This window comes from Quercus suber, unplaced genomic scaffold (genome assembly GCF_002906115.3).
Source record: "Quercus suber isolate HL8 unplaced genomic scaffold, Cork oak 2.0 scaffold_44, whole genome shotgun sequence".
Lineage (NCBI taxonomy): Eukaryota > Viridiplantae > Streptophyta > Magnoliopsida > Fagales > Fagaceae > Quercus > Quercus suber.
In genome coordinates this window covers 1,201,988-1,221,822 of record NW_027069509.1, presented here as the reverse complement: position 1 = coordinate 1,221,822, position 19,835 = coordinate 1,201,988, and the positions used below count along the sequence as shown (strand labels likewise).

General features: G+C 33.9%; 2 protein-coding genes across 2 annotated transcripts; both read right to left on the bottom strand.

Moving 5' to 3' along the window:
- Positions 1 to 1,625: 1,625 nt before the first annotated feature.
- LOC112034726 (vacuolar-sorting receptor 1-like) lies at positions 1,626 to 11,430 on the bottom strand. The gene is given in 13 exon segments (XM_065771476.1): positions 1,626 to 1,844; positions 1,935 to 2,171; positions 2,681 to 2,875; positions 4,582 to 4,626; positions 4,984 to 5,159; positions 6,339 to 6,444; positions 6,553 to 6,644; positions 6,843 to 6,921; positions 8,922 to 8,993; positions 9,116 to 9,204; positions 9,882 to 10,422; positions 10,424 to 10,569; positions 11,205 to 11,430. Coding segments are annotated over 13 exon segments (2,223 nt in total).
- Positions 11,431 to 14,670: 3,240 nt separating this feature from the next.
- On the bottom strand, positions 14,671 to 19,112 carry LOC112034737 (uncharacterized). The gene is made up of 5 exons (XM_024067550.2): positions 18,745 to 19,112; positions 17,001 to 17,934; positions 15,908 to 16,003; positions 15,628 to 15,764; positions 14,671 to 15,030 (listed from the first exon to the last, which is right to left on the bottom strand). Exons 1-5 carry the CDS (start codon positions 18,975 to 18,977, stop codon positions 14,874 to 14,876), a joined length of 1,557 nt encoding a protein of 518 aa, XP_023923318.1. The 5' UTR covers positions 18,978 to 19,112; the 3' UTR covers positions 14,671 to 14,873.
- Positions 19,113 to 19,835: the final 723 nt, after the last annotated feature.

Sequence of the window (19,835 nt, the reverse complement as noted above, 5' to 3'; positions counted from 1 at the left end):
TATGCTTCAACTCAAATCTCATAGCTATTAACACTCAACAAATAAAATCATTCCAAAAAGAGTGTAACACTCTCAAACATATGTGAGCGGAATAATGTAGAACAAAGAATAATATCTCACTTATAAATAAGATGAAGAATGGTGAAGCAAAATAAAGGACATCTATAATCTCATGAAAGGATGCCAAACAATAAGAATATTACACCCCACACATTGATTAGTCATGTCAAGATCCAAACCATACCTTCCTTAAGATCAAATAGGACTTTCATTGGGACATAATGTAGGATAAAGAGGACGAATTAAGAACAAAGGGTATAGGTAAAAATAAAAAGTGTTTGCTGTGACTTAAATAATGCTCCCAAGTGCATGATTGTCACGAAGTAATAACTCGGTAAGTCCGAGGTCGAATCCACATAGAAAAGGGAATTGATTAGCAAACTACAAGAGAATAAAACTAAAATAATAAAGTTTGTTTGACGAGATTTTTTATGGTTTAGTAAAGTTAATTTAAATTGAGAGAAAATAACAATATATCAAGGCATTAAAATTTAGGGATCCACACACCACATCTATAGGTAGTCTTAATAATATTTATTTTATAAGTCAACTAAAAATCATACAAAGGATGATCATAGTGGGATGATTTAACAATAAAAACTCAAGAATTAATTGTCTAAGGTAGTTTCATGAAATTGATTGATTTCAGGCAAAACAAAACTAGTGAATTAGTTCACAGGGAATACTAAGCATTTAACGTGTTCAAAGTCTACGATAAATCAAAGAATTATACAAAACTAAACACTTTTCTAGATGAGTAAATTAATCAAAAACATAATAACATAAGCATTAAAACCATAAAATAATTGTTAAGAACATAACAATAAACGGTTGGGTTTCACCCCTTGCCTTAGTAAGGCTCCTAGCAAATTGATATGGAAGAATTATAGCAGGTACCATGAGCCTAACCCGTCAGCTTCTGCTCTGGCTGATGGGTTTGTTATGACGAATGCTGTAGGCCAAGCGTGAAGGAATGCATGCTGACTAGATCAAGACAAAACCGACGGGCTGAAGTCCCCAAGTCTAACTGACGGTAATTTGGAGCCCCTAGGCTACTGAACGTAGCGAGAAGCTGACGCCAACCCAGCTAAAGGGGAAAGTGCAAGCTGACGGTTTTAAGGCCGACGGTTCTATGAAAACCATGACTTGGTCACCACGCATGGGTTTTAGGGAAATTGCTTGTATTCCACGCCCAGTATCAGAGTCCTATAAGGAAAGGATTCCGCAATCTACGCGCATAAGGATTCTTATAAGGAAAAGACTTCTACTCCAAGGAAGAAAGGTCTACCCTCTACTACTATAAAAACTCCAATACCCTCATAAGCCGAGGTACGCATAATAAACCCCTCTCTAGCACTCTAGAGTTGAAAGAAGTTCTAACTTGACCTTCGGAGGGTATTTGGCCGGCACCACACTGGTGCTCTCTGTGAGGTCTTTTCCTTTTTGTTGTGCAGGTGTTGTTTTGAGCGTACAAGCGTCGTGCAACTCACTGGTGAGATTTTCGGCATCATCAGTTGGCGCCGTCTGTGCGGAACGTTAAACTGCTTTTAGGTAATTAAGCCACATTATCGTTTCCCGGACCAAAGGGTTGNTAAGATTGAGAAACTATTTACCTCAATTTCAAGAATTCCAACTGCATTTTTCCCAGTTCTAGCTCTAATTGCTGAAATAATAGACCACTTTATTTCCATCTTTTTCTTCAAAGCTGATTGCTCTTGACGAATTTCCCATGCTAGCTTTTTGGTTGCAAAATAACACTTTACCACCAAATATTTAGCAACTCCCTACACATTTTAAAATTTATTGTGAATTTTTTTTTTCTCATCTCCAATATTAATTTATTAAGGTCTATATAAATTATGAGTATAGCGTACCTTCCATGTGCCAATTTTGAGTTTCTTTGCATTGAAGTTCAAAGGCTTCAAGTACTTCTTGGCATGCTCACTATCTTTGGCTTGAAACTGACCATGATTAGTCATCTCATCAACGTATGTAGTCTTTTCTTCATCAGTGTTTAAAATCTTGTTTATCAAGTTTACGAAAGAGTCACTCTTTCTAAGCTTTAAACCCAAAGGACCTTTGCTGATAACAATTTCACTGTCCGAGTCATCCTACAAATTATGAAGATATTAGTGTATAAAGAAAAGAAAAGAAAAAAAGTCAAAATCTAAGATATATATATATATATATATAAAATAGAAGAAAAATCAACGTAAACCAATGCATGCACCATCATAAACCATAGAAAATCATACACGTACATGGTCCTTAAACAGATACACCAAAAGGCTAAATCAATGTATTAACTATACTCTTAAAAGTTAACTTTTAAGAGTATAGTTATAACACACACATGAAACTAAAATTCATTCAATGACATCTAGCACTCTATAATATAGACAAAAAAGGGATGACATGATCAAACAGTATATAGAGAGAGAGAGAAGCAATTTTTTACAATCACACCCGAAAAAGAAGGAGAACCAAGAATGAATAATATTAAACCCTATGGCTATGAGTTATATACTTAAACCCCATGAAAAACATCAAAAATCAAAAATGCAAACAGTGTTATGTTATATTAGAAAGACATATATAAAATAGTTGACACAGTACATACCTCCAAATCAATAATCTCTACCAGTTGTGGCATCTGTTTATCACCGTAATTGACTTCTTCTGAGATTTGAAGCCCGAGATTATAGGCATAGGCATAGCCTCCCTGAAACTGCTGCTGAGAACTAGAGAAACCACCACCACCACCACTGAAAAACTGTTTCTTCTCCATGTTGAAATTGTTTCGGTATTCTATTTTCTGTTTAGTTTGTCTGATGTTTACAAATCTTTAACACTTGGGTCAAGTTATATATTAAATCAGCGCCGACTTAATTATTAAGGAGGGAAAGGCGGTATAGTTTAGTAATTCCGAGTAGAAAAGGGAAAAGCCAAAACAAATAGAGGCAAAGCATCACAATTTACACATACCAATGATGTCACCAACATTAATTGGAATAGATAGGATAAAATATGTGATTTTTTTTTTTTTTGGAAAAGAAAGATAGAAGTAGGTGATCGTTAATGTATAGCTTGTAGTTATTATTGAAGAAAAAATTTCCTTATATTGGAATAAAAAGTAAAATAACCCCTAAACATGCAACGTGGATTTTTCTTTTTAAAAAATCACAAATTAGGGATCCTTACATTACCTCCCGATCGATAAATACCTTATAGCTAGAAACAAACACCTTATTCAATTGCTTGCAAGAATAATCCACACAGAAAATCCTTTAGAGCCATCTTTTCTTGGTTTAAAAGAAAAAACAACAAAATCTAAAAGGCTTAAGTAAACTAGTTAAGAAACTAATGGAATATGAAGCTTCATGTGGTCTTTTAAATATATGCAGGGCAGGAAAAGTGGAAAAAAATTACACTAAATTCACAACATAATTTATAAAAAATCTCATAGTTGTTTGAGGTAATAGATTATTAATTGTAGATAATAAAATAGTGTTCGTAGTGAGCGCATATTGTGAATTTACTAACTCAGTAGTTGTGAATTTTTTTTCAATGAAAATTGTTGTGTTTGTAGCATTGTTCATATGAAAAATATTTTCTTTCTTCTATCCTCCATAGAAAAACATTAGTGCACAAGCTATAGTTCCAACTCAACCATTATGATTTGGAATTAGATGGTTCTGAGGCTTCAGCTCTTCATCACCAAAGTAGCACCATCATTGTGAATATTTGTTTCTAAACTCATAGCTTGTTCAAACTTTAAATTTGGGTTTTCTCTTTAGATCAAAGTTGATTTTTGATAGTGGCTTATCAATTGAAAATCATAAAAGTTCAATCTAACATTCAGTTGAAGACTTGAACAAATTGCAGGTTCTTTGGTGCCTTGGAAACCTACAAAGATAGCCTTAATAACTGCTTCTTAATCCAAGTCACCTGAACCATTAAAACACATGCACATGAAGACGCGTTAATATTAGAAAGTTTTTTAATATCCATAAGAGTAATGTTATAACTACAAACTATTTTACAATATTTTTACAAAATGTTGATATGACTAATTTCTTATTAGTTTTCATCTAGGCCCATTATTAATATTACTTTTTTATTTACCAATAATCACTCACCACATCAACAGTTTGTAAAAATTTTTGTTAAATAGTTTGTATCTCTAACATTATTCATATCCATAATCTATGCAAAAAGATAGTTACCAAAGAATAGAAATCCTCTATCTTACTTTTAATGTTTTACTTTATGCTCCTCTTAATTATGACAAATATAATGTTTCAATTTATACTTCTTTAATTATGGTAAACAGTGTTGGAGCAAAAAAAGTTTTCGAGGGAGGGAGTACTAAAAAAAGAACATATGATATATTGTGATTGGTAGAAAATAAAGTGAAACACTTAGAACGAGATAGAAGGTTTTTATTTGCAAAAATATTTGTAAGGAGCTTCCCAGAGAAGTGCACTGTTAATTTGTTATTTCTTAAAAATTACAACTTACAAGAGTTTGTAATATAGTTGTAATTCCAAAAAAGTCGTTGCTTATCTGAAACCAGAAGTATAGAAGCAGCAAGATGACTAAAAACATAGAGTGCAGAGGCAATGAGAAATTTGAGAGACAACGCCAAAACAGTGCCATGGAAAATTGGTTGTCTAAGAGCACCTGCGTGGGAACTTTTCGGTTGTAAAAAGTAGGGTTTGCCACCCTTTTTTCTATCTTCATGAGGTGAACACCTTCCCAAATACATCACAGGAAACACATTGATAACGTTAGCTACAAAGTCTTTCGATCTGGGAGATCAGTTTAGTCTGAAGATATAATCTCCCTATATGAAAAAAAAAAAAAAAAAAAAAAAAAGCATTCATTCTTTTCATTTCAGTTTCAATTCATTTTTTAAAATACTTCAATTGGTACACGCAAGAAATAAGCCAATTCAGCAGCTTTTTGCTCAAGTTCTCGTAGAGTCAAATTCTCATCAGTACGAGTCAAAGGAATAGCGCCATGGCCTCTGATTTCCATATAAAGGACACGACGAGCATAAATACCCTCTTTCACTTCTATTCTAATGGACTGGACGTCTTTCATAAAGAATTGGAGGTTCAAGAACAAAGAAAAAAATGTTTGTTATGCTTAATATCTTTAGTTTGATCTGTATTTGTCTTAATTCTGCTCTTTCTTCAAGTAGTTTTTTCTTCTCAAAATTGCCCGAGGCTTATGCTTTTTTGAATCCAATCGTAGATTTTATGCCAGTAATACCTTTGCTCTTTTTTCTCTTAGCTTTTGTTTGGCAAGCTGCTGTAAGTTTTCGATGAGATCTTTAATACGGTCCTAGAAAAATTCATGATTTATTCTTAAAAGAAAATTCTAACAATTCATAAGATCAGATAAGTCTTATAGTATAACCCTTCGATTCAAATAATGAAATTCTTGGATCGCCACAATAAGTCTGGGCTCCCCCCAGTTCCTCATTCGGACCCTATCCCGGTATGGAATGAACTTATAATCTATAATCTGATGATCGAGTCGATTCCATGATTATAAGTTCATAACCCTAGCCCATTCCCATTTTGGGCGGAACAGATCTACTAATATTCCAGTTAGGTTAAGAGGGATCTTGAACTAAGACATGCTAATAGTATTGCAGTACTTTAAGAGATTAATTTATCAAAAACCAATTCCTCAATAACAAACAAACTGCGCTTTTAAGTTCCTTACAAGATCAAATCACTTCTTTGGCCTTTTCAGGAATGGAAAATATTTAGGTATGTATCTTAGGTTTCTCACATAAACAATGTTATCTTTCTAATCGCAATTTTGATGAATATCTTTCTAATCATAATTAAATGTAGTATATTCATATCTTTGTATTCTATTGGAAGCTTAAGTTACAACATCTCAAGAATTGTATCTAAATTTTATCCTTGAATTTTATTCAAACATAATTGTCCAAATTCATATATTTAGCCAACGACAAGGTCCAAAGTCCAAACATTAAGAATAAGAGAAATAATACTAAACATAAACCAAGCCAAAAGGCTAATATTAATAACTTGCTAGATGATGAATAGGGAAAATTTTAGGTAAAATTCCTTACATGCTGTATATTAGGATTTTCATTAAATTCAAGTGCATAGTTGTATCAATCAAGGAAGTAAAAATAATAATGGTATCTTATCCATAAGTATTAGCTACCAAATAGCTTTGAACATATATTATGTGATTTTGTTTGATCAACTTTATCTAGAAAGTAAACCAACACTCTATGTAAGGAAAATTTTTAGCTTCACAATGAGTATAACCGTCACCAACATACTTGACTCCTTGCACAGTAGGGCATTCACATACTCTTCCCCGGAAAGGATCCTATGAAAAAGCAGAAAGCCTCATAAGAAGCAAGGAAGCACTGAAACAAATAAAATAAAAAGTTTTTCAAAAATTTCTCACAAAAACACACCTGCAAAGCGTTAAGACAATGAACATATATTCCTTGCATGCAGTTAAGTTAGCACTCTTGTCCTGCCAACAGCCACCATTGTTGTGCAAACACTCATTTGTTTCTATATCTGCAGGAACAATCCATAGGAGGACAATATATAAATCAGATAAACAAGTGTAATTGAGATCATAAAATTAAGATCATATGGACTAGAGTCCCTTTACAATTCACATGTCTTGCTTAGGGTAAAGTGTTGCCAGAACAAATTGTTCTTTCGTTATCAGGTAAAACACACACAGAAAACACAACAAGGCTAGTTGAAGACCTTCCTTCAAACAAATGGCTGGCTTCATGGTCTCTTGGAATCCTGCACAGATGGCCTTGAGAACTAATGCCTTTTCCAACTTACCTGAAACCATTCATATAATCTGTTAGGTCCATAGTTATAGCTTGGCAAACTGTGAACAAAAGTCGAGTCTAGAATGTGTTTTGAGGCAAATTTAAAGCTCAAGACTAATGCGTAGAACAATTCAAGAAAAAAGAAGTTTCTAGAATCTTTTGAGAAGTTCGATACATATCTAGATACTTGTTGATCGATTGAGAATTGCTGGTCTAGAATTCAATTAAGGCCCATTAAGTTGTCAAATTTCTAGAATTTCGTGACCTAAAGTATATAAGGACTCATAATGGACGACCATACTAAGTTTTTGAGAGCTACGTATTGTGTGCTTAGGATTTCTATAGTTGAGTTCTCACTCACCATTAACGAAAGAAGATTTCAAGATCATAATCAAGGTGAAGTTGTTGCACACACAAATCACAGAGAGTTGTTGCTATGAGAATCTTCAAGAAAGTTCATGAAGTTAGGAAACTGGTATTCATGTTGAACTTAATCCGCTATAGAAGAGTTTGAGGATATTCGGAGTTGTGTATAGTTACGTCAGTAAATAATACTTGGTGTAGCTGTAGAATTAGAGTTAATTCTACGGTAAAACTTCAATTCGATAGCTGTAGAATTAGAGTCAATTCTACTGTAAAACTTCAATTTGATATGGTGGATTTGCTTCATTGATGGTTAGTGGTAAATAACAGTGGGAGAATTTTCCCTATCTAGGGTTTTCTCTTATAACCATATCATATTTCTGAGTTATTTATTTTATTTATAACCATATCCCTGAGTTATTTATTTTCTGCACTTGTTTAATTTAGTGACATTGGTGTGTGTTTTGATTAACCACAAACTGATCTTGCTACAAGCATGATTGGTTAAGTTAACCAACTTGGCTTAAAATTGGCTAATTGATATCAATCTGGTCTAAATTTCCTAACATAATCTGTTAGGACATATTTATTTCATATGTTAAGAACATATGTCATTATTTTGAGTAATTGGCTAATCCTTTGATAAAACGCACTTTACTTGTAATTGGGTAGATTTAGGATGTGTTTGATGCTTCAAGAAACCTTATTTCAAGTTCAAGTGTTAAAGCCATGCAAGTCTGTCTAAGATTCAAGTGTGAAAAGTGTTATTCATTAAAACTTGATAGCTAGCATCTATTGAGACTTAGAGCTGTCTAAATCTCGTGGCTTGACAGCAACTCGACAGAAAGGGTATTTGTCAAGATTTATGAAACTTAGTTTTCTAGGACTATTTTTTATCCAATCTATGATTATATGTTTGAGCTTTCTTTTCTTATAATCCTAGACATATATAAGGATTATTTTAAGGGCTGTAAACAGAGACACAAGTTGCACAAGTGTTGAGCAAAGTTTTATTCAAGCAAATTGTGACCAAAGACCTAGTTTGCCCTAGTTCATCAAGAAGCTGCTATGTTTGTACACCGTAGGGTTTTGTGACCTTCGTGATCTTCATCGTGTGATAAACTGAAGAATTTTGCAGCCACCATTCTTCTCTAGTTGGTGATTCAAGTCGCGTACTGGGATTCGCACAATTGGTTAGTCACATATTGGGAGCCGTGCATCAAAAGAAAAGATTGTCACTACAGAACAAGTCCAATTGGATATTAGAGTAAGGGTTCAATTGTAGGTTGGTATAAAATACTGGGATTCCTTTATTTATAACCGCTTGTTGTGATAATAATGGATTCTCGAGAGTGGTGACTTTAAAATTATCCGGTGGAGTTTTTGCCGTGTAGATTTTCCCTATTCGTAAATAAATCACCGTGTCAATTTATTTTTCGCTTCATACATAGTTTAATTGGTGATTTGTTTGTACTACTACGTTCATTGCATGTAATTGAACATAATTAATTCACTTGACTAATTAATTGATTAATTCATATCAAGGAGTCAATACGGTTTTGGCCTATCATAATCAAATAAAGATTAAAGAAGATTCGTGCACTAAAATATATAATAAGATCTGTAAAGAGCTTCCTCATACCCCTCTATTCTGTCTGTTGTTTATAACAAGAATTGGCAATATAGTAATATCTCCACGGGTGCCCTTGCCAACCTGAAATTAGAATTGTAAAAGAGCAAGATGAGCAAAACATTAGCACGGAATCAGCGAGAAATTGAAGAGACGGGCTGTAAGAGCACCATGAACAGTTTAGACTTTTAGGAGTATATATTTACCTGTGCATCCTGTTCAGCTTTAAGAACTGGGTTTTCAATATCTGCATTGGGGTCTCCAGCACAAGTTTCTATTTTTCTTAGATCAATACCTGTTAAAGTACATCACAAATACATAAAAATATTAGTTTGAAATCCTTAGATCTACAAGAAAGGTTGCCCTCATCTGCTAATACCTAGCTAGTAAATTAAGATATAATAGGAAACCAATGACTGTATAAGTATAACGAAGTAAATGTGTTTCCAAGCACCCTACAAAATTAAATAACTTAGATGACACTCTGAGGCACTGCTTTCAAGTAGATATATATATCCAAAATCATGGAGTTTTGGGTCATGGACAAAAGCTTAAAAGATCAGATAAGACAAATAACGTTGTAGCTATAACATAGACCAAAAAGTTGATATCAATATAAGTTGTTGGCTAAATTAAAATTAAAGTAGAAGGAAAGAAATAAAATAATAAGTAGCGCTATAACTGGCACTAGAATGATGGCAATATATATTGCAGATTACACCAAATTCACAGAATAGCACATAAATCGTTAATTCAAGATGTGTCACTGGAAACGTTCCAACTCAATTAAAATGAGACAATGAGGCAGTAAACCCTAAAAAGAATTGGTAAAAATTGACAAATTTCGTAGATAAATCAGAACTTATAAAGGGTGTGCTTGAGGTGATGTAACAATATATATATAAACAATATAAACAGCCTTTCATGCATAGAATACCAAGGAAATATATTCACATGAAGTCTTTAACCTACCAAGGGATTTAATAACTTGATCTGAGCAGTCTTTGTTGTACTTCTTCTCTTTCATTGGGCAACGGATTGCAAAATCTGTCACATAATCCCACCAAAGCCACGGCTTTCCGTTTTCGTTGGCCACCTTAAAAATGCAAGCTTGGCGTAGATTTTGAAACACAACATCCTTTCCGTTATACCCACTACTAAAATCCTGCTCAGGATCTTGAGCACAATACCTCCCAAAATTGATGCACTGAGACCTGCACTGTTTGCTCCGATAAAAAGCGGATGGGCAATACCAAGTCGTATAACGTGGAGTGAACTTAGTGTACCCTTTCTGCTCCAGTATCTGAGCTGCTTCTTTAAATTCTTGACAAAAGTCATCAATCTGGTTGTTACACTTTGATCCGCATTCACCATTGCTAGTTGTCCAAAACTCATACTCAACCCGCTCATCAGGATGTGGAAGAGCCTCAGTCCAATCAAGATTTAAGTTAACCATCTCTCCACTGAATAGAGCTTTCTTAATTCTATCCCCCAAAGATTTGCTTGTAAGGGTTTGAAGGAATGGTAATGTTCTCTACGTACTCATCATATTCTTCAGGTGTGTCCATGGTGATCAATGGCTCCACCTTGTTATCTGCAACAAGAATAGCTGCTGCCCCACCATTCTGTGCATTCCATGCCTTTAAGGTGAAGTAACAAACTGGCAGCACATCAAAGTCATAGATGAAAACTTACATTCAAAAGAAGACAAGAACAAATTACAAAAATTATGTAAGTTGACATTCATATTGGCACAGCCCTGGGAAAATCAAAATAACAGACAAGGTAAGATTTAGAGAGTTCATGTCATAAAAAATCAATAAAGTCAGGAATAGTATTTGTTTGCACGAAAATAAAATGAAAATTTAGTCATACACTCTCACCAAAAAAACAGAAGGAAAACATTATGCAATCTATTAGAAACTTCCCTAAATTGAATCCAGCCAAAGAACAATAAAATATTGATTAAGAGAGACTAAGCTCTAATTGGCAACTAAACTGTAAACATATTAACATCATAATCGTGTCAAAGACTTTAGATTGTAACAAAAATTATTCAATACATACACACCATATGCTCTTTCATGCCATAAATATATTACACAATAGGTAGAAACCATATCTGCTTTGTCATCAAGCCATAAATAACACAATCACAACCATAAAATGTCACCAAAAACTAAACCAATCTTCAAAACATATAATTAAAAGGGTAATCAATGATGAAATTGAAATAAAAATTGAAACTTTGAAGTGCATGATCAATTATGAAACACTTTTTTAACAAAAGCTGACCTCCTCGATCGGCAAGAAAGACTGGTAAGCGTCCAGGCCTGGACTTGAAGAAGATATCTAAATCAGCGAAGCTATTGCATGCTTTCTGATTGGCTTCTGGGTAAACCACAGTGCCAAACATGGTTCCTCTATAATGAGGAACCCCAACAATTGCACATTCAGCACCTCCCAAAGATCTCTGTGAATTCACTTTCAAGCAGTTTCTCAACCACAAACTTTGACCCATATTTGCCATTGCTATTTGTCCAAAACTCATACGTAATACTATTATCAGGATGTGGAAGAGCCTCAGCTCAATTAAGGCCCATTTTAACTGTCTCTCCGTACAGGATATAGCTTTCTTAATGGTATCCCCGAAAGATTTGCTAATAAGGGCTGAAGGAATAAGAATGTCATGTACATATTCAGAATCAGGATCGTCTTCTTCATCAGAGCCCAGGGTATTCAATGGCTCAATCCTGTCGTCTGCAATAAGAATAGCTGCTGTTCCACCATTCTGTGCATTCCATGCCTTCAAGGCGAAGTAACAATCTGCCACAACATTATTACTTATGGATGACAACTTATATTCATTGAAGGAACACAAAAACAAAATATACATACATATATAGGGTGACATGTTACACTAAGTTTGTTTTCATCCCATGATCTAGGGTGACATGTTACACTTAAATAAGAAATATTTGTGATGAACTTAGATGAAATTGATGTTCTCTAATCTAAACGAATCATGTCAATCATATGAATATTGTAAGGGTAAACTAGAAGAAATATTTGTGAAGAAGTCTACTACCTCCTCGATCGACAAGGAGAAAGATGCGTTGCCCTCCGGGCTTAGACTTGAAGAAGACACCATCCTCGAAATTCCTACATGCTTTTTGATTGGCTTTTGGATAAACCACAGTGCCAACCATGCTTCCTCCTCCATACTGAAGAGTTCTAAAATCCTCGTTTGCATATTCGTACACACCTTTCAACGAGTCCGGGGAAATCACTTCCAAGCCAACAAAGCTTCCCATACAACGAGACCCACATACCATGAGCCAAACACACACCAAAAATCCTAACTTTTCTCTCATCGTTAAACCACGATTCCCTCGAACAGAATCAAAGCTCTTCTTTTCTGATAAAGTTTCTAGTTATTTTTTAAGAACCCAGATCAGAAATTTATTCATAGATGTCGTATCACTCTTCCTATGTAGTCTGTCGATCAAACCAAGAGAGAAGTGTTGTTTGTCAATTCATGTCGGATGAAAATGAATGCAAGCTGAATTAAAAAAAATAGTGCAGACTGCTATATTATCAAATTTAATACATAAATCTTACAAACAAACATAGACTGAAAATGCATATGCATTTTCCTTTTTACTAAACAATTGTTGAGATTTTAAGGCGTTGCATCTCATGTAGTGCGTACGTTTGTCCGTAGTGCTCATACTTGTAGTAGTAGCCAATGGGTAAAAGCCATAGTCATAGTAGTAACGGATACAATGGCCGGTCTAGCCGAATGGTATAAGCCCCATTAACCGATACAATCGGTTCTGCATGATTTTAACTTTTGAGAGAGTTCCATCAGGTTGGTTGGATCAGAGATGGTATAAGCCCCATTAAGAACACTAATTTTGGATCTGGGCCTGGGTATTTGTTCAACTAGTTTGGGACTGTGTGCATCATCAATCACAATAGTTGCAATGATAGGCTATGACGCATACAAACAAAAAAGTCATTTGACCTTACCATAAGGTTTTTAAATATTTATTACTAATTAAGTTCTTTTTTTGGTAAAATGGAACTTATATAAAAACTAAAGAGCAGAGACTGAAGCCATCTTTTATTTAGTTGGTGAGTATTTACTAATTAACTTCGAACCATTAAGAATACTAGTATTTTTTAATTGGGTTTGACTTACTTCCAATACTTTTTTAACTGAACATTTTATGTTGTTTTAAATATACATCGGTAAGTGGTTGTGATTTTTAATCTCCACCTTTTTATTTAGTTGGTGGGTGACGTATCAATTTCTCATTAAAACAAAATGAAATGTCCAGTTAAAAAAGTACTAGATGTAAGCTACACCCATTTTTATTTGATGATGTTTATGCCATAATAACTTGGGTTAAAGCTTAAATAGAAAAGCACAAAACCTTACAAGAGTGGAAAGGAAAGGAAATTGTTGACAACCCCACCCCCCCCAAAACCGCTCCCTCCTCCCACATACAAAATAATAACAATAATATTGGAGGGCCTACATGTGACACATTTAACTAATGACATCATCAAGATTAATCTAGGGCATGACATAAACTCGGAGGTTTTAGGTTTAATGCGCTACACTATTAGTTCATAGAGTTTTCAGATTGTCTCTTGGATAAAAGCCAAATACTAAGACACCACTTCTTTTTATATGGATGAAGGTCTACATTTGACCCATATGACTAATGACATCATCAAAAATGAAAATTTCTTTAAAAATAAATAAAAAAATAAAAAAGAAGAAAAAAATAAATAAAACCTTATACAGTATTATATCCCTACACAGAGAATCGTATATAAACAAGCAATTAGATTTTTATTTTCCTTTTTTTAAGGGGAAAAAAAAAGGATTAAAAGATGTATCCCTACACCAAAAAGCGTATATATAGGGTTGAGGATGATAATAAATATGTATGTGAAAGCAATTAGATTTTTTACCAGGAAATATTTTAATTGTAAATGTTTGATTTGGGAACTCATATAATATTTTCATTTTATAATTTTATAATTTTTTGTTTTTTGAATTTTGGGTTCAGTATATATAGATAAGTTTATATGGTTTTCAGAGAGAGTTCAATCCAGCTAAAGCTAAAAGTGGTATAAGCCGCTTAAGGCCTGCAGGCTTGTTCAACTAGTTTGGAACTTCCGCACACATTCCCAACAAAATTGTGGTACAATTTCCATTTCTTTGAGTGGCAGCATGGTTTAATCAAAACATTAACTAAATTGGATGAAGTACGTTATTATTAATACATACATAAACTCATTTTAGTATGTAGTTATTGCAGTAAAACATTAGTCCTTATTTGATGAGAAAACAAACAAATCCATAATTATAATATTATACAAATATTTTTAATTTGTTTTATAAATCACAAAGTTTCTCTTTAATCTAAGTGTCTTCACATTACCTCCCCATAAATACAAAACCAGCATGGTTCAAATGGTTGCACGAAGAATCCACAAGATATAATGCTGTTGGACCCAAATCTTTTGGTTTAATAGGTAAACCATAAAAAATTCATAAAATATCTTAATAATAAAATAATTAAGAAACCATAGCTTCATTTTTTTTTTTTTTTTTTTTATATGAGAAGAAACTGTAGTTACTAGATAAAAGTAATTGTGCATCATAACTTCGAAATGAAGGTAAAACCCAAAGCAGTGGCGCTTTTATGGACCAAGTAATGGCCTGTTGTCCCTTCTCTTGAGCTTTACTAAAATTCTCTTTTTGTTTCGTTCCACAAGTTAATGTTGGTCAGACCCTTACAGTTGACTTTTAGATTTTACCAGTATTGCAATTTTTTGGTTTTGGTCTTTTTTACAAGCCTTTCTACAGACAGATTGTATTTTGAGATTTACAGGGATTTCTAGATAGCAAACGAAGAGCTCCATTGTACAGGGGCACGGAAACATCTATTCTCGCTTATCTTCCTCAAGATCTTCTCCAAGCCCAGCACTCAGGCCCTTCCTTTCCAGCTTACCCGCCGCATCCCCGCTCACCGTTGCACCACTTGTCAATGAGATACCCTCCTCATCAAAGTCATCTCCTGTCTCCTCTAAATATGCATATCTACAAGTCCACCACCAAATTAAGAGTAGTTTATTAATGTGATTGTTTTCAAAAATATAAGAAAAGAAAAGATACTAATATGGTGACTACCATTTATATTCTCAAACCATCCACCAAAAGAACTAAAGAAGAGAAAGGAAAAACAAACACTTCGGAAAGTTAGGTCCATAAAATGACACTTGACCTAGAGAACTCCCATCTTTCTTGGTATTGTAGCACAATTGACAGTTGCTTGAAACCAGATTTGTCTTAATTCTCCAAAGTGAAGTTATAATTCCTAGCATTACCTATTTGATTAGGTGAATTCACACTTCAGATGATATTTACAAAAGGAAGTCATTCCATTACCTTTTATACAACTATATTTTATCCATAGAAATCATGAAACTTAAACAAGGAAATGTCAGGAGAATGTTAGTTTCTATTTTGGTCAATTTAATTTTTTTCTTTTACTATTCTCTCTTAATCACTTAAGCCTGCACACATATGATCCTGTATAAACCATTAGAGGCAAAACAAACCATCACCGCCCAGGAAGCATGTGCAGCAAGTAAAAAAACATAAAAGAAGAATCAAGTGGTATGTCAGAACAAGTACCTAGTTGGGTTACGTGAAGGAGCCCAGAGGATACATATTACCACCAAGAGAAAGTACGCAAGTAGAATCCAGAATGCTGGAATGATCCAGGCAATTTGCCACAGCTCACTCAAAGGGTCAGTTGCATTGAAGTATAGCTGAGTCAACACAAGTCAAAGGAACCTGGTTATCAGTATTCTTCAAGATCAATATATAAATGAGACTACGAAACATTCCACCAAATTTCATCTATTGATGTCACTTGTGGAATTGCATATTATTTGGCCAACACAAGAATTACCTCAAAGCCAATCCAAGCAATAGAGAGCAGCACAGACACTGCAAGAGAATTAGTAAATTTGCGATAGAGTTCCAGTTTAGCCGTGTTTCTCCTTACCTGCATCCACAATAACCAGAGATTAGAGCACACGAAAATTTCATATCAAATATTGCACCATGATAGACAGTATATTCAGGATTTAAGCTGATAAAATTATATATTGCTTAAGATTACAAAAATGTTATATAACTAACCACTTGCATATTCTTAAAGATACTGGGATATTTGTTAGGGACAAGCCACATCCATAGACACGTAAAAACATCCACACACATCATTATACACAAATGTTTTCATCATCACATTTTATTGTTGGTGTGCTCCTAAGAACTAAGCAAAAAAAAAAATTGGGAAACATAAATAATTCAAATTGTGGCAAGAGGATGGGCCAGTTAGCCAGGTTTGCATTCAGAGAGCTAGCCTTGAATAAACTTTAATGGGATTCATCTAGAACTATGGTATAATAATTTTTTTATACCAGGATATGCTGTACTCAATAAAAACTAGCATTCTTCACAAATTCATATCAATGCACAGAATTATTTTAATTTTGAGCTAAAAGGTTTATAGCTAGAGTTAACAATATGGATAATATATCCAATCAATTCCTTGTTGATTGAAAGGAATTCCTGAGGCCCAATAAACAAATAAATGTTCCTAAAACAAGCTTAGGAAATAGGCATAAGGAAAGAGCAATAGACTGGACCAACCAACAAAAATGATACACCAAAGCTATGCTGCTATGGAACTTCATATGGGTCTTTTATCAAAATGCAATCGCTTACCAAATCTACGAAACTTTGGCATAAGTCTTTTGTTGAAATGTAAAGGTCCAAATTTTTTTCTTTTTTTCCCAATAAATTAATGGTGGATAAATCAAATAAAGTATGTCTAACAACATCAAGAACCATTGCCCATGGATAAAGATTAACCATTTCAACAACAACAACAACAACAACTAAATTTTAGCCATGCGTCATCCATTGGTTTCTTTTAAGATTTATACTGAGGCATTGGTAGCGTGGAAATAGGTACAGATGAAATAGAAAGTTACCTGAAGTTTTTCTAAAGTTCTTGATAATGATGAGAAAATCCATAGAATAAAGCAGGAATCCAGGAAAGCAACAGGTAGGACCAAAAATAACTTTGTCTTTCCAGAAAAATCATTAATGTTCCCCAAGTGTTCAACTAGCTCAAGTGCCTCTGTTGCAAAAAAATATACTGCACCAAGAAGAAGTACTCTAGAGGTTAAACCACCGAGAGTTGGCTTCACCACACCATAGCCCATTGATACGACCAAAAGAAGAAGGCGAGACAAAGTCTTCTTTACAGAGCTAAAAGTTACAGCCCACAAAGTAATGCCCATAGGTCGATGTCCAGTTGAATTGAAATTGACATATTCAAAGTACCAGACGGCCATTTCACACATTCCTAGAGCAATTACAGCTGTAATGTGGTAGTGCAATTGTGTAATATCCCTCCAGAATTGAACAAACCTTAGAAACCAGAGTAGACCAAGTACAAGGTAAGCTAAAGACATGAAACCATAGAATGTCATCAAAGGAGCCATCTTCCCAGGTAAATAACCATCTGGGTTCCTCCACACAGTCCTTCCTTTGATTAATGTGCCCTTAAGATTCGGATCACAAAACATAAAATAAAGGTAGTACATTCCAGTACTATTTATTTCAACATCTTGGGTATCTACTTTAGTTTCTCTATTATTTCCTGCAAAGAAGGTTTTAATGCGTTTAGGCCACTCGGGATTATCCTTATTTTTTTGTATAATAACCTCTCCTAATTTGCAGGATCCAGCATCTGCAAGCGTCGGGTTGCAGCATATCAAATTGGAGTTTAGGAAAGAACCTCCAATCCTTTTCCTGTCTTTTACCTCAAGTATGATAGCTTCCACTAACCCCGTGTTCTGTTGCATCTCATGCTGCTTACCAGCAGACTCTTCCGTCCTCACAAAAGTAACAGTTTCAAACCTGAAATTTGACAACAACAGTTCCATCCCCAACAAATAAAACTCCCAGCATTGCACGTTTCAGCACATATGATAAAACATGGATGTCAAAACCGAATTTTTTAAGTCTATTTATATGTATAGCTTAATAAAAATACATTTTATATAGACTTGATATCAAATTATAATTTGTAATTTATAGATAACATAAATAGTCCATTTTTGTAGCAAAAATTATATATAATATTTAACAATACAACATTGTTTAATCAAATCTTATAAGTTCATAAGAGAGAATCATTCTATCTAATTAACTCCAATAAAATCATTTCACCAATTAATAGATTATTAATCATTAGAATAAATTTGTGAAGTGGTATAAATTCTAGCCATAGTTCAATCAAGTAGCTCGTGATCAAGCATGAACATCTGGGCTTGTGTTTTAATACTTGGCTCGGATCATTTACTGCCCTCAACAGATCAAATTCTTTAAAAAATCTAAGATCATATAGGATCTATTTGGTTAAGCATTTTGGGAGCGCTTTTAAAACCCAAAACTCTGCTTTGCTTTTGCAACAACAATTTCACATAGATTTTTTTTTTACAAACGCTCATTTTAAACTCAAAACACTGTTTCGAACCGCTTATGCAAACGCACTTATGCACCCTATAATTTCATAAGCACAATCTGATACACAAAATTACTTTCAGTTCACAAGCTAAGCTGGATTACTAAAGTAAAGCTTGAAATTAAGGCTGTACACAGAAAATTAAGTGATAATCTAGTTTGATTATGAAGCAATTAAGTCAAAAATTAAAGGGAGAGAGTAACCTGATGAAGGACTTGCCCTTGAGGCTAGGGTTATTGTTGTTGCCAGTATCTTGGGAAATGGAGGAAAAGTGGAGGAGCTTAGAAGCGTAAAGGCCTTCGCTGCCGCCATGGAAGAAGAAAGCATTTGAGTCATTTGACTGTGGAATAAACCCTTCGTTTCTGTACTCGTGGATCGAACCCCTCACTCCATTTACGCACATCAACAACGCTACAATCAAAAACCCTAAATCCATGCCTCTCCCTAAATTCCCTCTCTCTCTCTAGAGAGCGACCTTTGAAGAAGAAGAAGGAACCAACTGTGAATTTGGGACGACGACTGTGACGTGGCTGTTTGGTATAATAGTAAGACTATGTTTTCTCAGATATTTAAAACGTTGCCGTTTTTGCTTTTAGTGTGTTGGTGTGCCGGCCAGACCTGGGTCCAATGGGTCTGGGCTTGGGGGTGGTGGTGTGATCAATATGATTGGGCTGTCAAAATTTTAAGGTTTTATTAGGTACTAGTCCCGTGCTAGTCATTGGAAAAGAAGAATAGTGAATAAGGTCAATTTTAGATTTTATTTGTATTATAAAATAAAAATAAAAATAATTTAATTTTTAAAATATATAGAGATTTACATTAATCAAAAGAGACATTAATTTTAAGAATTTTAATAATTATGTCATAAAAAGTTAATTTCATTCGTATAAGATTGTGACAGATCTCGGTTTAATATTTTATTATTTTATTTTGACCTATAACTTACACCTCAACAGTTGTAAATATATTGTAATAACAACAAAATGTCACGACAAATCTCAATATAATATTTTATTTTGACCCATAAGGAATTGACACATGCCTCACAACATTTTCATAATATCTCTATGTATACATTTTACTTAATTACAATGTAAATTTATATTGTAGACAAAAAAAAAAATGGCAAATTTTGTACACATTTACAAAATTTGTACAAAATTTACCATTTTTTGTGCAAATGTGTATAATATTAACTACTTTTGTTTGTGTATTTACAATTTAAACTTGCATTGCAAGTACAAAATAAACATATAAAGATCTTAAAAAAAAAAAAAACAAATACAAAGTTCAA

Coding starts and splice junctions, on each gene's coding strand:
- LOC112034737 (XM_024067550.2), bottom strand. CDS start 18,977: ATGGATTTAGGGTTTTTGATTGTAGCGTTGTTGATGTGCGTAAATGGA. Junction 16,004..17,000: donor GAACTTTAGAAAAACTTCAG/GTAACTTTCTAT, acceptor TTGTGGATGCAG/GTAAGGAGAAACACGGCTAA. Junction 15,765..15,907: donor TTGCTTGGATTGGCTTTGAG/GTAATTCTTGTG, acceptor GTGTTGACTCAG/CTATACTTCAATGCAACTGA.